This window comes from Phalacrocorax carbo, chromosome 3, assembly GCF_963921805.1.
Source record: "Phalacrocorax carbo chromosome 3, bPhaCar2.1, whole genome shotgun sequence".
In the NCBI taxonomy this organism is placed as follows: Eukaryota; Metazoa; Chordata; class Aves; order Suliformes; family Phalacrocoracidae; genus Phalacrocorax; species Phalacrocorax carbo.
Window position 1 is genome coordinate 126,717,244 of NC_087515.1, and position 19,586 is coordinate 126,736,829.

Below are 19,586 nucleotides of genomic sequence, written 5' to 3' on the forward strand. Positions count from 1 at the left end.
CCTCTTTCTTCACAGGTTCTGAATCAGCAATTATTAAAAATGTTTAAAAAAAGCAATGCAATATGTATCACCTATGACTAGTGCATTTCAGAATGATGCCATGGTCGTAAGTGATACACGGCAGACAAGCCTGAGAGGCAACAGAGCGAACGCTGAAGCGGATAATAAATTAGCTTATACAAACCATGGTCAGAGATCCTCGTGCAAATGCATTTTGAATAACTATAGCTATCCGACCAGGCTTGGAGAGCTCACATTAGTCATAGAGACAGAGCTGCGCTGCCCCAGGGCGGGAGCAGTAAGAGGTCCCTCCACGCTACACCTTCAGCCCACTTGCTTCCCAAGCACGGCGGCACGGACACCTCTCATATCGCTGCCACGCGAGACACGGCTTCAGAAAGTCCTGGTGTCTATTTTACATCATTCGCTGTGCAATCATTCTGCCTGCTTTGGGGACTGGGGGGGTTTTCTGACATGCAACTTCAACGCAGGTTAGGTGCGATAAGTAGAACGCACACCAAGTTTGCAAAACTTGCCCGACCTTATTGTCCACCAGAAGAAGATTCACGTGCATCTTTAATTTATTATTTCTCATTACAAATCCTTCTCAACAGGAAGCTAATGACAACTGTGGCTTGCATTTGCATGGTTTTCAACACCGTTTTCAACCACGACTCCTGTATTTTCAAATCAGCACGCAAGTTCTAGCTATGTGACTCCCCACAGCTTTAATTAATTCACAGTAGAAGAGCAGTCGATGTGATATGATAGGTGATACGCACACATCGTGGTCTAGCCCCAGTTGCCACTACCCCAGCTACAGTGAAGAAAATTAACCCTATCCCAGCCAAAACCATGAGAATACACGATATATGTGACCTACGGCATACGGTATGTGGCACAAGGTGGATCCACCTCACAGCTGACCACAGCAGGCGCTCAGGGAAGAATAAGAAAAGGACAAACACGCACGCTATTTGCCAGTACTACGGTCCTAGTGTCTGACTTTTGCAGGATTTCCTGAGCCTGCTGTGGTTTGAGTAACTCTCAGTGGATCTCTCTTCCAGCTAGTTCTCCTGGACCCATTTCAACCTGAGAAATCTTCTGTATGCAGGAAATCCTTTGGCAAGGAGATCAACAGTCTTTTACTTTATTCCAGCTTTTCTGATTTACTTTGAAACCGGCTCCTCTTTGCACCCTTTCTTCTGGCCCCTACTTCTTGTGAGGGGAGATATTCTGCAAAATCAATTCCCTTTCACATTCCCCAAGCCTATCATCGTCCTGTAGACCTCTCATACCCCACTAGGTTACCTCTTTTTCACACTGTACCCTGTCGTTCCATGTATAGAAGATGGCCCATAGTTCCGATCACTCTTTTTGCCCCCCTGAACCTTTTCCAGTTCTGCTACATCTCTTTTGAGCTGAGCGGAGCAGAAATGCATACAGTATTCACTGCATGGGAAAACCATGGCCTTATACACATGAATAATGTTTCTGTTTTGTTCTCTTTTCCGTTCCTATTCCACTTTCCACCAACAGGCATCAACAGGGAAAGGAATTGCAAACTTACACCTCGGTTAAAATCCATATATCGGCCTCCTCCTAAAACTCTGCATAAGAAGGGAGTTTGGGGGCAAAATATGACCGATGGAGATATCAGCGAAGTGCCTTGGACGCACAGAAGGCTGCAGCCAGGGAGAACACAACTGGTTGGGAACTGAAACACTCTTATAGCCTTGAGTTCCAAGCAACATAGCACTTCTGTAAGCTCCGGCACATGCTCCAAAACATTTTGGATCCACACAGTACCTTGAATTCTTGGGAGAATATTTGTATAAAGTCAATAAGTCTGTTAAAGCAACAAAACTGCCTCAAGGCTACAAACATCTTTGATTTACCCTTGGGTTTGGTCTACAGCATCGTAAAGCACAAATAATTGCAGTCTGGAACAAACAACTGGAGGCGACCAGGATTAGTTTTAAAATGAGGTAAGTAGCAATATTTTAACCGAAGATTTTTAAAAATTCAAGTATAAGCATACCTTATAAAAATATAAATTCTGCCCCTGTCACATGCACCAAGGAATTGGTGACCTATTCAAAAGCCTGTTGATGAAAGCAAAAGGAAAGGATATAGAAGATACTGGCCAGCAAGAGGTAATCCATATTAAAAGCCTCCGCTTATATGCAGTCTTCTTTGTCTGAAGGTACGCTACCAGAACAAGTAAAGTCAGGAATATTCATGAATTCTTCACAGATGCTAAATGCTCATGCTATAGTCAGCTCCAGCTGGCTGGATATGTCTGCACCATACGTGGTTCATGGCCTGGCTTCATTTATTCATGCAACACTGCCGTTCCCTGCTTTCAGGATATACCATGGCACGAGACCTAGGAAACTTAAGAAAAGCTAAAGCTCTGAGATGGGAAATATGGTCAACAACCTTGTTCTTCCATTTACCATGAAAAACACATTTCACCTATGGCACCAAGGCATAATCAGTGTTGTGTGTACGTGTGCACATACATTTTCTCCTTTTGGGGGTTTGTTTCAAAGCAGTGTCAGGCCATTAAGAGTGGTGCTTCTATAGCATAAGACCAAGGGGTCTGCATGCATTGGGGCATGTCGTGAGAGCACATCAGGACATACAAAGCCTGCCAGGGAAATATAGGGGGATAGTATAGAGCAGAGGGAGCGAAATTTCACTCTGCTTCACAGCACGCCTAGGGGGAGTTGGCACCCAGGATGAACTTTTCCCAGAACTACATGCAGGTTTCACCTCAAAGGGAACCGATCGGTTCTCTCCAGAAAACAGCCTGGGGACAAAGTAGTATGCAGATAGTAAGGACAAAAAACAGAGAAGAAGCAGGTGTGAATGTCTGTAGTAGACTAGAAATAACCACCACAGCCAAGCAGCACACTACGCAATGGTTTGAAGAGGGACCCTGTTAGCTACCAAAAGCCCTTCTACATCTAAAAAACATGCCCAGATCTTTAATGTAGCAGCACAGTAAAATGAACTTGGGTTTATTTGTCTTCAGAAAGCAAAGCAGTTGATACTCTCTTTATCTGCCACAGGGATAAACACCGTCACACTTGATGAGTCTGAGTATAACCATTCTGATGCTTAAACCCCTCCGTTTGTCCTCTCTTGGCTTGGCAGGCACATTCCGCTGAATAACACCGAGTTACTCCCATCCTGCTGTGCAGTTGGACTGTATATTATTGTCAAGGTTTGTCTGGAGCCTCGGGTCATATCGAACTAGTACAAATTAAGAGACAAAAGATGGTGCTAACAGCATATAAGAGAATGATATGGATGACAACAAAGTTCAGCCACATCGGACTTTCCATCCTAGAAGAATGAGTCAGTGAAAGCTGGATGACCATTAGCCTGAGTCTGCAGTGAGGCTCCATGTTATGCCTTTGGATACACGGAAAGACACCTTGCCCTTTCTGCAACTAGGCGTCCTTAGACAGTGTACCTAATTACAAATACATTTCAGCATTTCACTCAAGTTATATCCTTTTGACTTGAATGCGTGACTGCTACTACATAATTCATAACATGATTCTCAATAATTTTCAGTCAAGGTTCAAGCAGAAATGTGTCACACTAGGATTATATTATTTATGAGCATAATGTTGGATTTAAGCCAATGACACACCAACAAATTTTATCTCAAAGCCTGACATATTGCATGCTGTTTTCCCTGGCTCACAAACAAATAACTACGGCTGTTTCAAAATTACTTACAGTTCAACTCAAATCAGATTTTTTTTTCTGATTAGTTTGTATCTTATTTGAAAAACTGATCATATTATTTCTTTCTGGTAGATGTTCAAGGGTAGTTTTTTCCTGCATTGCTAAAGTGTGTCTTGCAGAAAGCAAAGCCAGGTGGTATTCTAGAAGAAATGTGGAATAAAATGCTGTCTGACTCTCTTTAAGGATGGAGTTTTCACTCTCTTCTAAAGACAAAAGACTTGTGTGTGTCTCCTGGAAAAAGCAGAGAGACTGTACTAGCCAGCATAGATTGCCATTGAAAATTATCAAATAATGTGGGCAATCCCCTTAAACACAGGGGTAAATAGCGCACCTGGCATATACTGGGACATCAGAGATCCTGTGAGAAATACTCCAGAAGCAATTCTTCTCAGCTAACCTCAGGCACTTGTAATGGAGACCTCCAGGGTGTGCTTCAGCAGGCAGACTTGAACAGCTACGTTCGGATCTCTACAAACAGGTGTTCCCATGGGAGAAAAGGTGTCCAAGCTCCCATGATGGTCAGTGGGGACCCCGGGTTCAGCACCAACACATAAATAAAGGCATCTGGTGTCATCTGAGATGCCTTATGCAGCAAATCGCTGCCCACAGAGGTGGGGGAGTCACCGTCCCTGGGGGGGTTCAAGCACTGTGCAGATGTGGCACTTGGGGACAAGGTTTAGGAGGCCTGGGGGTGTTGGGTTGGGGGTTGGACTTGATGATCCTAGAGGTCTTTTCCAACCTTAATGGTTCTATTCTATGATTCTGGTCTAATTCTGCACAAGACTGGCATAAGAGGGGCACACATGACAAAAGGTAGACCCGTGCCCTTGGAAGCTGGAGAGCAAGGACAATTTCATATACACGTTACACTTACATTTAGATGTCTTTTATGTACACTGAATCCCTAAACATTGGCATCTCATAGCATTTGGGATGTCCTAGATAAACCTGTCTGGCTTTCATCTCCTAGCTTAGGAGAGTACGGATCTCCTGTGAGGCCTGTTATCATCCCTGTGAGCATCTCAAATGCCCTAGGGCACCTCAAATGGCATAAAACATCTGCAACATCTTTAAGCAAATGAATCCATTTCCCCTAGTCTAAGGTAGTTGTTTAGATAGCGTTTGACAGAACACGGCACCTGGAGAGGGTGATTTATTCCTTTCTGAGACAGCTGTTACGAACTGACCTCCAAATGTGTTTTTTCTGACTAGGGAGAAATTCTTGAAGACTGCTTTAGATTACATCCCTAAAATCTATTGACATTAATTCCGGCCTGATGAGTTGAAAGCACCAATGAGATCAATATAAAGATTCCAGTTGACTCCCCCAAGCTTCAGGAGCGTTTCTGAGCAACTATTTTAAAAGTAGATGAAGATTTTTGTATCTTTGATTTTAAGCAAGATATCTAATGATATATTTTTTTGAGACCACCAATAGCTTCATCAGCTGAGAAAAACTGAAAATCAGAAAAAATCACTCTAAATTATCCCAAACTGAATAACTGAGTAATTAATCCCTATTTTTTAATGTAAGACCTTATTTGCCCGGTCTCATGTCCCCAGTTCTGATATTGACAACCTACGACAGCAGTGTTGTAAAGATAAATCCATTAGGATCTGTAAGATGAACTGACAGTACTTTGTGAACGACACAGTATGTCTAAAATTATCAAAGCAACACAATTTTATCCCTCCAAAAACCTCCTTACACACTTTTTCTCTGCCATTGTAACTACTGACAATTAGCATCACATTTTGCATGGCTGAACACACTAAATCATGGCCGTTGCGTATGTTTTATGCTACGTCACCGTGCTCTGTGCTTCATTAACGGGGATCAAAGGATAAAAGCGGATGGTAAACGTGTATGTGTGTGCATCGTATATCCCAGCACATAAACACACACACACGCACACACATATATATCTCTCCCGCAAAGCCGCATAAATCTGACGAGGGCAGCCTCTAGTCATTAACAGGATAATTTACTTCTATTTCAAACTTAAACCAACTCAGAATGCTGCCAAGCATATGTTCATCCCAGTCACCGATACATCCCTATTTATCATTGGCAAGAAATTACTTCTCTGCAAAGCTTTTGCATTGCTAAAGTAATCTAGGTGCTCTTGCTGGCTTCTTGCCTAGAAAATAAAACGTATGCTAGAGACAATTCCTGCCGTTGGAGATCGCTGAGCCTAACCCCAAAACCCATGAAAATTAACTATGTCTCTTCCACTCATTTCAGTGGGAAAGTCCCCAAAACATAATTAAACGGCTGTTTTAAGGTGAATGCTGCTGATTGAAAAGCTGCTATCTGATTTACTTTTAAAAACCTCAGGTTCCTCACTAATGTGCAATACACACTCTAAGTGGAAATCCACACAAAGCTAAATTCTTCATTACCTCAAGAAAGCTAAATTAACATAAACAAGTCCCTGATGGAGAAGGACAGATATTGTGTTTGAAGGCCACATTACTTTTGTTTTCAGAAGCAAAAAGAAAAAGAGATGTGGATCCTTTGAAATAAAAGAACGTTATGAAGGGTTGTGCTGATCAAGGACAGCTTTCACTTCGCATTAGGGATATTTTATTGTCCCTTATTAGTGTTTATAAATGTCAGGAAATGTCCTTGGCAAAGACCAAGCAGACTGCAGCATTTTGTACTTATCCGGGTCTGTCTCGCATAGTGCTCTGCAACTGGCCATTTGCACTGCCACAACGTTGATGCACGATGCTACCAAATCAGATCACCAACGTTTAATGCATGATGCCTACGATATGCTATAGGACAAGAGAAATCGAATATTGAGATTTTTATTTTTAAAAGGTTCCAGAATTATGTTTATTTCTGTGTTTATCACCTCATTTTACAAAAAGGTTAGGGGAAAATTTTTAGTTCAGGGCTTCCCCAGTTAGGATCTTAAACCCTAAACCCAGAACCTTCCCTGGCAGTTGCTAAGAGCTGGCATAAGCCCTGAAGTTTTGACCAGCAAACCAGAGCATGTTGCTTCAGGCAACGTTACAAAGGAGAGGCTGTTTAGGCATGGGTGAAATAATGGGCGAACCAGGACCAGAGAGCAGAGGCAGGGAACTGGGTTGTGTGTCAGTTTTCTTGAAGAAGAACCAAAAAGACACTGGCCCATAAGTCAGTATCTGGAAGACACAAAAAAAAAAAAACCCAGTGGGAAATATGACTACATTTCTTCAATAAACACACTGCAAAGGTAAGAATAGGAACATCATTTGGTTTAGGAACACAGCAGGTTCCCTTTAGGAGATCCCTTTTTGTTATGCAATGTCTTCACAAATTCATTTTTTCTCATTCCAGAATTGCAGAAAGCTCAGTGTCCATTTTTATACCACCTTGTCAACACAGGACAGCATTACAGAATCAGAGAATCACAGAATCCCAGACCGGTGGGGGCTGGCAGGGCCCTCTGGAGCTCACCCCGTCCCACCCCTGCTGGAGCAGGCACCCCCAGAGCAGGGGCACAGGGCCGCGTCCAGGCGGGGGGTGAATGTCTCCAGGGAAGGGACCCCACAGCCTCTCTGGGCAGCCTGTGCCCCTGCTCTGGCACCCGCACAGGGAAGGGGTTTGGCCTCATGTTCAGGGGGAGCTTCCCGTGTTCCAGCTTGTGCCCGTGGCCCCTTGGCCTGGCGTTGGGCACCGCTGAAAAGAGCCCGGCCCCATCCCCCTGACACCCACCCTTCAGATATTTATAAGCACTGATGAGATCCCCCCTCAGCCTTCTCTTCTCCAGGCTGAACAGACCCAGGTCTCCCAGCCTTTCCTCACGAGGGAGATGCTCCAGCCCCTGATCCCCTTGGCAGCTCCCCCCTGGCCTTGCTCCAGCAGTTCCCTGCCCTTCTTAAATTTAACACTTCAGTGCTTTATGAACCCAGGCAGTTAGTACACTCCCTTCACTTTTCCAAGACGTCGGAAGAGAATTAGCATGAGAAACATGAATCCCTTCTGGAAGACATTCCCTCTGGCTCTCAGTTCTGACGCAATGTGATCCTTGTAACATCTGGTAGTATCGCTGTAGAAGTTTCTCCTACAATTTGGGTCACAGAACATGCACCTGTTTCATCATCATGAAGTCTTATATTCTCTCCAGATAGATATAATATCTTCTGACGCGTAGCATAGTTTAAAGTTTTCTTCCTTTTCTTTGAGCAACAGGGAATAATTGTTTGTTCATTTTTTACTGCCTACAAAAAATGGTATTTCTCTAGGGGTCCAAACTTTGTTTCCTGTGATTTCATTTTCCTGCTGAAAAGAACAGAGCTCACCATAAAAACATAACTGAGTCAGCCCAAAAGCCTTCCTAACAAATGTCCTTGTCTGATGATGCCACCAGTAGCTGGTTCAGGAAAGAGAAGAAACTCTATATGCAGTGTTTCATTCTTAAATGCATCATCCCACTTTCAAGTGAAATTATTTTCGTTTAGTTGAAAAGTTGACCTGATCAAGCCTTTATTAGAAAGTGTTGAACCACCCAAGAGCAGGTCTTACCTGAGGAGCTCCGTTTTCCAACAGCATAAGCCACATACGGAGGTATCGCGTGATGCTGCCCTGCAGAGGCAGCTGAACAGGCCACGCGCAAAGGCTGAGAAACCCCTGGCTCTGCCCAGGACTAATTGGACAATCTTGGTGTAATCCTATTGCAGTTTTTAAATAACATTTGGAAGCAGTGGGAATTGTGGGAATGCAAAGGATATGTTTGAGTCTCAACCGGACATAATAACATAAGACCTCATGGCGCTCTGCAGCTCCCTCCCGAGGGCAGGAGGAGGGGCAGGGCTGGTCTCTGCTCTCTGGTGACCAACGCCAGGCCCCGAGGGATGGCAGGGAGATGTGCCAGGGGAGGGTGAGGCTGGGCATTAGGGAAAGGTCCTTCCCCCAGAGGGTGGTGGAGCCCTGGCACAGGCTCCCCAGGGAGGCATCACGGCACCAGCCTGGCGGTATTCAAGAATCATTTGGACGAGGCCCCCAGAGACACGGTGTGAATTTGGGGTGTCCTGTGCAGGGACAGGAGCTGGGCTCGATGGTCCTTGTGGGTCCCCTCCAGCTCACGGAATTCTGTGATGATGATTCTAACTCAGGCAAAGTAAAACAATAATATATCTCTACAAAACTACTGGAACATGCTGCTGCCTAGTAAGTGCAGAGCAGAAGGTGAACAAGCTTGGATCTGTCTGCCAACTCAGAAACGCCTGTAATTAGATCTTATCAGTTACTTAACATCCTACTTCTGTCTATATTTTATTTACCTCAAGAAACCAATAATCACACTCCTAGCCAGTATATGTCAAGCAAATGCAACACAATTCAGTCCTGTATTTAAAAAGTGTTATAATTACAAACCTGAACTATTGCCAGATTTTGCTAAAGGTAAATAAGAGCCCTTCTGTGATCGCACCATACGTTCAATGCTTCCTCTTGGAGAAATAAGGTAGCGTATAAAGCACAGTGAATATATAGGTGCTATGGGATGACCTGGAGTCTTGCAACAGCAAAAGTTGATAAGAAAAATATGTGCATAAAATTCAGAAATGCTGATCGGAAAGATTTCTGAGCTTAATACAGCATTTAAATGTGTTAAAAATATGCAAAGAATTACAATTGTACTGATGAAAATACTAATTTTTTGAAAGTTGCATATATTCTGCAGCTTTGAAGTATTGCTTTTCATTCTTTACATCTCTATCCAAAAGTTGATTTTAGACCCTAAATCGCTTCTTTTCAAAATGTTATTGATCCCCTAATATATCTTCAGGTTTTGACTCTTGGTTAGGTTTTTGGTCAAAATCAGTCACTACAGGCAAAATACTTTTAAGTGAAAATATATGTGGCCATAAAAACTACAAGAACATCTTCTGGACAGGCATTTCTTGAATGGCTTCCACTTTAGCATCCATAACACACATAACATCTGGAGTTTCATCTGTTTGAGTCGCTGAAGGTGGGAATACGCTCCCCCATTTACTTCACGGGACACAACGATTTTTGATGCATCATTCTGCAGTGTCTCCAGCGGGGCTGTGAGCGGTGTCTGTTCACCTCCTGTGCTCTCAGTGCCTCAATATTAGCTGGAAACTGGATTAAGAGGTCAGTGGATGGTTGGTATTAAAAGATTTCCATTAGAGAGTCACTCTCACCCTTGAAATCTAGCTTTTCCACCATTGTAGAAACAAGGACTCATTTCTTTATTGTAATGAATAATAGGTGCATCTTAGGCAGCTGAATGATGCTAAACAGACAACCAGAGCATCTCAAGATCATTTAAATAGTCTTTTGAAAACTGGGAGGTTCTGTTATGAATCGGAAAGCTACAGGAACAATGACCCATGTACATTCACCCTGTACCTTGATCAAAACAAGACATATCACAAAGTAAATAATGCAGCATTAGTAAGAGCATCTCGAAGGAGGTTTTGCAGAAGACGAGCTATGCAATGCAATCGAACTGCATTTTGCAAGCAGGTAAAAGGATTAATGTTTGCAACCCAGAATTACATTTCTTACTGTTATTTTTAGTGGTGAATCTAAAACTATCCAAGCAGTGGGAAAATTCTCTGCAAGTAGGCTATATCTACAAAATCATATGGTTATTTACCATCTTTGTAGATCTTTTTGAGAAAGAGGGATTACTTCTTGGCAACTACTGCTCTTTGAGACTTGTCCCTGTGCAATCCCAATTAAAGGATTAATGATATTTCTGGAGAAGAGGTGTGAGAAGCCCTCTCTTGCTAAGGTGGAGTCAGAATGCCCACTAGCTCAGCCTAGCTCAGTTTCTTCCCCCTAGCTTACAGAGTCCTAAAACACAAAGAATTTGCTGTTAACGGGCATATACATTTATAGGATGAGTAACAGTCTGAGAAGAAATACTAATAGATAATCGTTTCTTCTTTGAGGGGTTCCTTTCTCTCCCATTCACATGGGGCCAGCAAACGCTGCCCCCTTGGAGGTGGCAAAAGTGAACTGTAGCTCCATTTTTCTACACCACGTATCAGAATGGGATGCCAATGCCAACGAATGACAACGATTATCATCAGAGTCATGTTTGTATACTATTATATTTCAGGTCTAATAGTAAACCTAAGAACATGTAGGTTTTCCATTTGTTCACAGCACAGATGGCAGCAGCAGGAGTTTTCACCACCTAGCCCAACGTTTGCAATCACAGCCTTGTGGAAAATCTAGGGCAATTTAAAAACGATTAACGTTCCCAGGCTTGATATGAATATAACAGAGCTCCTCAGGAACGATTCAAAGCAGGCCGTTTAATAAGATTTTGCACTCTTCCAATGAAATTCTGGAGGCAGGATATTACTTTCCATGAAGTTTTACAAATTGTGTACCACCAACGGTGCTATAGCCAACAGAAGCTCTCACACCAACGCCCACCACAACCACTGGGAAACGGACCTGACCATCACACAGGAAATAAAGGAGGAGCTTTAAATAAATTTAAACAGTGAAGACTGCATCAATACCAGGTTGTACCAGAACTTTGACCTTGCCTGCTGTAAGAAATTCAGAGAAGAATCTCTACATCCGCCTTAATCTTAAAACTCAAAAGGTAACATAGAATCATTTTCCATTAGCTCCAAAAAATTGATCAAACAATCTCATTCGACCACTCCAAGAATTTTTTTATGTTCCCAGAAATCCACAGACAAGGGGATGCTGGCAGAAAGACAATACTGGATTAGAGGAACTCTAAAGAGAACTTGAAGAAATCATGACAATAACTGAAGGGTGACGCTCACAAACCATTTCTCCTCTCCAACATGGTAACTACAGAAACGTTAACTCCACAGGAACGTTAACGCTTACTGTGGGTTTTTTGCAATAATCAATTGAAAAGGTAATTTTTGGAGTAATAAATTAGTGCCCATGGATAACTTCGCTCTTTGCGTTCCACATAGGATTACTAAATATTTCAGGTGTGAATACAGCTCTCTTGGAAAATAGGTTAAGATCAACGATTCATTCCAGACAGATATGTAAACTGTTACTGCATAAGAGCCTCCAGACACTGCTCAGGTTTTTGAAGTATTTATGCTACGACTCTTCTTTTTATAAATTGGACTAGATGACAATCGCTAAGCTCAATAACTGAGAAAATGCCATGTTGACATAGGCTACTTTCTCCGGTAAATTCCAGATTCATAATCTTTAACATCAGTAGGGACAATTAGGTTATGTAATGTGATCCACTGTATCACATAGGGAAGATCATTTCTGCTGCTTCTGCCTTTACGGAGATCAATTATGTGTTTTCTATTGATGCATAACCTCAGGAAGAACCTGGGGTGAATGGGCTGCCTGACTCAAGTGTCTAGGTTCATTCTGGGTGCCCTAGGACTACTGAGATACCCACACCATGGGACCAAAGGAGACCTCCATCCCTCTGGCTCCGCAGCCCGGTGAGCCTCAGAGACCTGAAACCTCTGGTTAGGCACCCCACTACCTGTCCCAGTCCATATCTGAAGGCACGATGATACGCATATTCTCTTGGTTGCTTTGGTAGTTTGCTTCAGTGTTTCACCTTTCTGTTGCTGTTGTTAATAAATTCTAATTGCCCAATAGAATGTGAAATGTATTTTAGGATCTGTTTCAGAAACACTGCGTGCAGGTGTAAAATTCCCTGCTAATACCTACTCATGGCACCCCTGATTTCTTATCTGAAGGCTGCGTTTATTCTTTTTGTTACATCATACTGGGCATTTATATAGCATTAGATGGCAAATCACAGCTTTCTATTCTCTGCTCTTACATATTAGTTGTTGCCCTGTGACTGCCAAAAACTTATATATACGTTATTAGAATGGGCCCAGGTCAAAAATAGTGATGATTGCTTTATAGATGTGACCTGCACTTATTATGATTTAGACCTCCATCAGGCTAGATGATATAGCAGGTGTATCAAGTAGTAATTTAATATTTACTTCAACGTTCCAGATGATAGATAAACTTTTAATAGGATATAATAAATTTCCTAAGGCACTTTTGTATCATCCTGTAGAGGTTAATAGAGAATGATATAATTTCTAAACAATATGATGCTATGGTTTAAAACAGTGTTAGGAAATTTTTCATTCTCTGTAACAGTAAGTTTTAAGAATAATTGTTGAAGAAATCCACTTTTTTTCTTCCCTAGTAAATTCCATAGGCTTGCCCTTAAGGACTAACACTAGCACATTCTGAAATGACAGCTCTGAAAAATCCCAGAATTTGGGTAAAATCCGTACCTTGGTAAAAAGCTGGTGATTCTGATCTCTGTTAGAAAGTTTCTTTCTTCCAGAAATAATTAATTTCTCCAGAGAAACTCTTTTTTCCAGTTTTACAAAAGGGCTCAAAGAAGGACATTTTCATAGAAAATAGCGTAGATGCAATGAAATTAAACACCTTCTCATTTACAGCCGGCCACCTTTCCAGCTCTGCTGGCACCCAACGGGGAGTCTACAGGGCTATTCACAAAGCAAAGCACAAACCAGCAGCTTTGGTTTGGGGCACGTAGATGGTAACAGCTCTGCAGGTACATGAGATAAAACTTTCCACCCAACAGTTTGAGTTCCTTGAATGACTTAAGGTCTGGAGAATCATGGATCGTCTTCAGAATTTTGTTCAAGCTTATGAATGATCTTACAGGAATTATCATACATAAAAAGCTACTATTTTGACTTTTTTAAGGAACAAAACAAGGGTTTAAATTCTCTGTCTGTATAAGTCAGAAAAATACTTTCAGTGTACTCCTTCTGGGACATGGACATTTCACAAAGTGATCCGTGGCTTTAGCTGACTGTAGGGACTAGAAAATGGCAATAGCAGCCCAGATACTGAAACTCTGAGGACTCAGGCTGAAATTAAGAAATTTGGCATGCAGTAACACTACACAGCTCAGAGCTTTTATTTTAAAACTGCTGTCTTACCAAATACAGCCATCTGTGTTCCCTCTGGGAAAGGTTCTACCATTCTGTTTCCATTGACATGATGTTTATCTAGAAGGAAAAAAAGAAAAAAAGTCAAAATGTAATAGAATATAGGCTTTGCATAAAACCAACTGGGTTTTTTCTTACAAATCTGTCAAAACCTGACGTCCGATTTATGAAAGCCAACGTGTACAATTCACTAATACCTGGAACTTCACACTCTTTGAGTCTATTTTTCAAAAATACCGTCCACAACTCCCAGGATATAAACTGTAGATGTATTTCAGTTTAGTGGTTAAGACAAGTCAGCTGATACTAACACGACACACACACGCAGAGCAATACACAGTAGCAATCACTTGAGCACTCTTGCAAGCAAGCTCCTCGTGCAAGCAGAAAAAGCAGGGAAATCATAATTCTGTGTTGCTGCTAGGATGTGGTGGTCCTCAACCACAAGCTTTTTTATAAGATCAAGCACGAACTATGTGTATATTCTGGACTAGGTGGGTGAGTTGACCTTGGCTGGCTGCCGAATGCCCACCCAGCTGCTCTCTCGCTCCCCCTTGGCAAGAGGACAGGGGGAGAAAACAAGATGGAAAAGCTCGTCGGTCGAGGTAATGTACAGGGAGATCCCTTACCAATTACCGTCACAGGCAGACCAGACTCGACTTGGGGAGAATTAATTTAATTTATTGCCAGTTAAAATGTGTTTGGATACGGAGAAACAAAGACAAATTAAAACATCACCTTCCCCCCACCTCCTCTTTTCCCAGGCTCTACTTCACTCCATCCCCAACTCTGATCTACAGGCTCCCAGGGCTGTTTCTCACACTTTTTTCCTCACTGCTCACTGCTGCATCATGTTTTGTCCTTTTTTACATGTATTTACATGTATTTTGCCAGAATCACCACCACCTGGACTGAGGGGCCCAGATGTGCCCTGCTGTGGGTTGGTTGGAGTCAGCTGGAACCACATGTGTTGGGCACAGGGCAGCCCCTGCTTCTCATGCTGCAACCCTCCCGCTACCAAAACCTGTACATTTACACCCAATACAACCGGCAATGTTCGCTAAAATGAATATCCAACTACTGTAATACCACATCCATTCACAACAGACCATACAGAGTTCATTTTTTACAGCAGTCACACCTTGGACTGTTTTACCACTATTAAATTACTGCCACCATTGGAAACCACCGTTACAGATGAAACAACTGCTCTTCCATTAATCAGTGCTTAATCAATGCAAATGCAAACCAAAACACATCACTCAGTTGTCCTCAGTGACTTGAGGTTGGAGGTCCCAGCACCTTGCAGCTCCCACCAGGTCTCCACAACGGAGATGTTTTTCACACAGAATGCTTCCTCTCTGCTACGGCCACATTTCTTCTATTTTTCTTAGAAAACTTGATGCATGACACAGAATTAGCAAAACTGCATCTGCTGGTTTCATGGAAACTGAAAAACTGGTAAATTTGAGGTTTACTTTAGTTAAATGGCCCTTTCCTAGCTACGATGTCTGCCCACTCTCAGGCTAAAGACCATTTTCTCCAGAAAGCAGCTGGGTTCTGGGAAATCTGGCCTGCAGAAGCAGATAGATGGGCTACAGCTATCACGAGCTGCAGTTTAAGACTAATATATCCTTGCACAAGTATACAGGAGGACATAAGAGATAATACCTATACAAAGCATTTGCATAAAAGCCAAATCAAGACTGAGACTTTCAGTCTCAAGGAATACAAAGCAGACAGGGAAGTGCAATATTATGGCATTGCTGGTGCTCACAGGGATGATTTCAATGCAATAAAATAGTGGAAGCCTGGCTTTACTCCCTCTGTGACAAGATGGCTCCCAGGGGCTAGAAACGGCTCGGTTTCCAAACTAAATAATATATTCTTCACACCCCAATGCACTTCTCTTTCATCCCAATGTACTTTCCTGAGCATAACGAATTCTACTCCTTGTGATAACATAGGCTTATCACTATTGTATAATCAGGGTTGTATGTATAACCTGGAAGGGTTGTATGTATAACTGGAAATGGGCTCTCTAACCTCCAAATAAAATAAAATATACACATCCACAACAGAATATTCCCTATCCTTTCCACTGGCATCCTCACATTAATTTCTTGATCTTCTAAGACTCATTGTCAACAGTAGCGGAAAGAAATAAAATCACCTGAACTCAAAATACAGGGTTCTGTTCACAAAATACTTTCCAGGGAGAAAGCCAAGAGATTTTCTCTGTACATGCATTATTTTACTTCCTGTAGTACAAGACCCGGTGAGGAATAAAACAGGTCGAATTAAGAACATGGGATTGCCTTGTGAATTCTCTGAAATCACTATTTTTCATTAGCAGGGAGGCCTAGCGCAGTACTGATCCCAGCTGGCATCAAACATTTATCAACAGTCAATGAGAAGGGAAAACCAGGGTTATCTGCAATCAGAGCAAGAGGTGCCATGAAGTCAATTGTTTGCATTTAGGAAGATTGAATGCCCTGTGCCACACAGGCCAAGAGAGGGGCTTTAGGAAGGAAATTGTTGGGAGGTTCCAGAGTGGGAGTAATATGACCTGTGCCGTGCAAGGTTTCAACCTCGTTAGCTATAGCTTGTATTACTAACATGATCTACAGCCGTCTGAGATGAGCGAAGAGTCACAAAAATTATGAAACATCATGCAAGATCAAATAAACTAACCCTGCCCTCATCCTGATAGCTGCCTTCATTTAAAGAGTGAATGGCATATATGATGTATGAAGTAGTTATCATTTCAAATGGTGAGGCTTTCAAGATATTAAAATTAAACTTTTAGAGGTGAGATGGGCTTGACTGGAAGTAATACTTTCAGAGTTTTCACGTTGTCTTCTAAGGCCTTCATACTTTTGTTTCAAAGATCCTAGGCCAGATAAAAAAATTCGTTTTCTTGTCATTCATACTTTATTTTACAGTTTTTCTGGTGTTCCCTGCCCCCTGCCTAGATGCACTGAATAGTAAAAAATAATAAAAATAAATAAAACTTTCATGGATTTTCACAAAACATACATTCAACCTTAGGAAGAAAGTAGCAACATACAGAACTTCTCCACAAGTACACTATTCAAACAATGTTGCAGTTTGGGGCTTTTTATCGAACAGGGCGATTTTTTTGTGAAAACAGAAGCTTTAATTCTCACCTACAGATTGGATCGAGGGGCTCCAGAAAATCAGAAATAATTTGGCCCCATGGAATTAGAAAAAAAATTAGAAAGTCTTTCCCTGTAACTTGCCAACAGAAAGAATAAATGACTGTTCCAGACTCATCGTCACTCTGGGGACAAGGGCTTACAATATGGTAGATAAAACCTGTTGTTACAGAGACATGGAAGGATTATCAGTGAGCACTGACCTGGCTATGAGAAGTTAACTTCAGCTTCCTAGTGGTGGAAACAACACGTTTCACCCTAATACTGTCAATATTGACAGGGTTAATCCTTCTGTGGGCTACAATAGCATTCAGGCACTTGAAAAAGTAGAATTGTGAGGACATTAATGACTTTATGGCATCTTCTTGATCATCTTGATCCTCAGGGTTTCAATAGAAAGCCAATTAAGGAATCAATTTTTATTTCTGCTTTATTGGTATTCAAGCTGTTAGCATTTTCATGAACGTAGCCTCACACCCAAACAAGGGGGCACTTCCTCTCAAAATTGTCGACTGCTGCTCCATCCTCAACTGCAAGAACTCTCTTTACCATTCTTCAGACTAAGCCCGAGAGGTACCTGCAACATACTTTGCTCCCTGCTGAACAGCACTAGTATGCGCTGAAAGCAACACATATCCTGGAGGTCCTGACATTCAACTTTAGCTTCAGGCAAAGTCTGCTTTGGGCAGGTGCAATGCCTGGCCCGCTCTCCTTAGACTCTCAGGATTTTTATAGAAATAATCCTTCACAAATCCTCTGTATCTGTGAAACAGCATCATATATGGAAAGATAATCAAAAGTTGCTAAGCAGGTCCTCACTATTTCTTCGGCATTATTCAGTCTTTGCAGCCTATCACTCAATAGTCTCTAACACAGCCCTACAATTGCCCGTCGCTAAAGATTCACTAACTTCAAGTAAAGTTCTGTCCGCACATGGATTAGGCTGTATCTGTACTAGCAAATTATTAAAATAAACAAGTCCTATCTAGAAACTATTTGAGGAAGTGTTAATTAGCCTAGCTTAAATCATGTTAGATCCTATCCTAGCAATTTACCGCCATGGACAATCAAGTTCCAGTGCCCGGACCTGTTCTCCGGCACATTTTAATTTATTAGGATACACTTCATTCATCTTCACAGTTCCATGTATGTCAATGGTATCACGCCTGTAATAGATAAATTTAACAACAAAAGATGTTCACATGAGAAAGTTCTATAAAAAAAATATTTCCTTTCAAACCAGCCTGCCTTAGGTTCTAAACTATTTACTATTCTGCTATAAGCCCAGAGGAAATTTAAAGCTCAGTTAAATAAAAACTCACTGCTGTTAAGTTAGATTCCTAATAAAATCATTGCCACAAAACTGATAGCACTTATCAGACCTCTAACAGAATCGAATTTGCAATTATTTGAAGCTGAAGTTTGTGGTTCTTTCTTAAATATGAAAAATTAAAGCACTGGTCTAATGCAGAGCAGCCAGTCACTCACAGGCAAAATCCTCTCACAGTAGTAGCACAGATGAAATGGAAGTTACACCAAGAATGAAATCAGCAGTGTAGAAAGCCTGTGCAAGGCATTTTGCATAACTGAAGATATCCGAGAGGAGCTCTGTGTTAAGATACCCACAGTCATTAATGAACATGCGTTCTCTGTGGACCCAAATGAAGCTGCTTAAAAAGATTTGAATTTCAGAGAATGCTGATCCAGCATTGAGCGAAAATCAGAAATTTTCTGCTCTCAAAATATTCAATCTCCAGCAATCGTAAAGATTTGAGAACATGTATTTTTCATTAGTAAGAGATTCATATGTTCTTCATATTTGTCTTTTGATTTTTAAACCATTAGGGAATATTTAGACTACATATACAAACTTGTTTTATCAGAGCAGCCAGAAAGTTATTATTTTTAAATGAAAACTGAGATTCTCACATAATCAAATTAATCCAGGAATAGGGGTCATATTGATACACAAGGACTGTTAATTTTCTATGGTAAGCACAGCCAGGAATTGAATTGAAAATAGCTGATTAACCAACTACCATGAGCCTCCTCCATCTCCTACCAGCACAAACATGACGGGTACACGGGGAGAGGAGAAGGAAAAGGAATAAGCAGTGATGGGGCGAGGGAGGAACTTCCTAAAGCAAATCAGCTACTGCTTGAACAACTCCTTTCTGCTTTCTGTTTTGACTTAGACACCTTTTCCTACACTTTCCATCACACCACCTCGGTGCAGGTTTTTTTCTCCACTGGCTACACCAAGCACTCACTCAGCTGTCAAAGCAGTAGCAAGATCACCAAAGGGCTGGAAATTTTGGTCAGGTAACAGAGAAAGCAGACCAGGGAATACAAGAAGTTTGTACAACAGTTGTAAAAAGAACTGAGTGTTTATTATAACCAAAAGTGACATATAAGTCATATTATACATCATAAGAGTTGCAAGACACGCACCAAAGAAACATAAAACCGCTGCTCACTTTCCAGAGTGTTCATTGAATAACAGAATGGTTTGGGTGGGAAGGGACCACTAAAGGCCACCCAGCCCAACCCCCTGCCGTGAGCAGGGACACCTTCAACCAGAGCAGGTTGCTCAGAGCCCCGTCCAGCCTGGCCTTGGGTGTTCCCAGGGATGGGGCATCGACCACCTCTCGGGGCAGCCTGGGCCAGGGTCTCACCACCCTCAGCGTAAAA

At 41.9% G+C, this 19,586-nt stretch overlaps 1 protein-coding gene across 1 annotated transcript in view; it reads right to left on the reverse strand.

Annotated features, from left to right (window-relative positions):
- Positions 1-19,586, reverse strand: part of MSRA (methionine sulfoxide reductase A) — a 301,026-nt gene that overhangs the window by 166,133 nt on the left and 115,307 nt on the right. Inside the window, exon 2 of the mRNA XM_064448273.1 lies at positions 13,708-13,776. Within this exon, the coding sequence (XP_064304343.1) occupies positions 13,708-13,776 (69 nt within the window). The remainder of the gene's footprint in view (positions 1-13,707; positions 13,777-19,586) is intronic.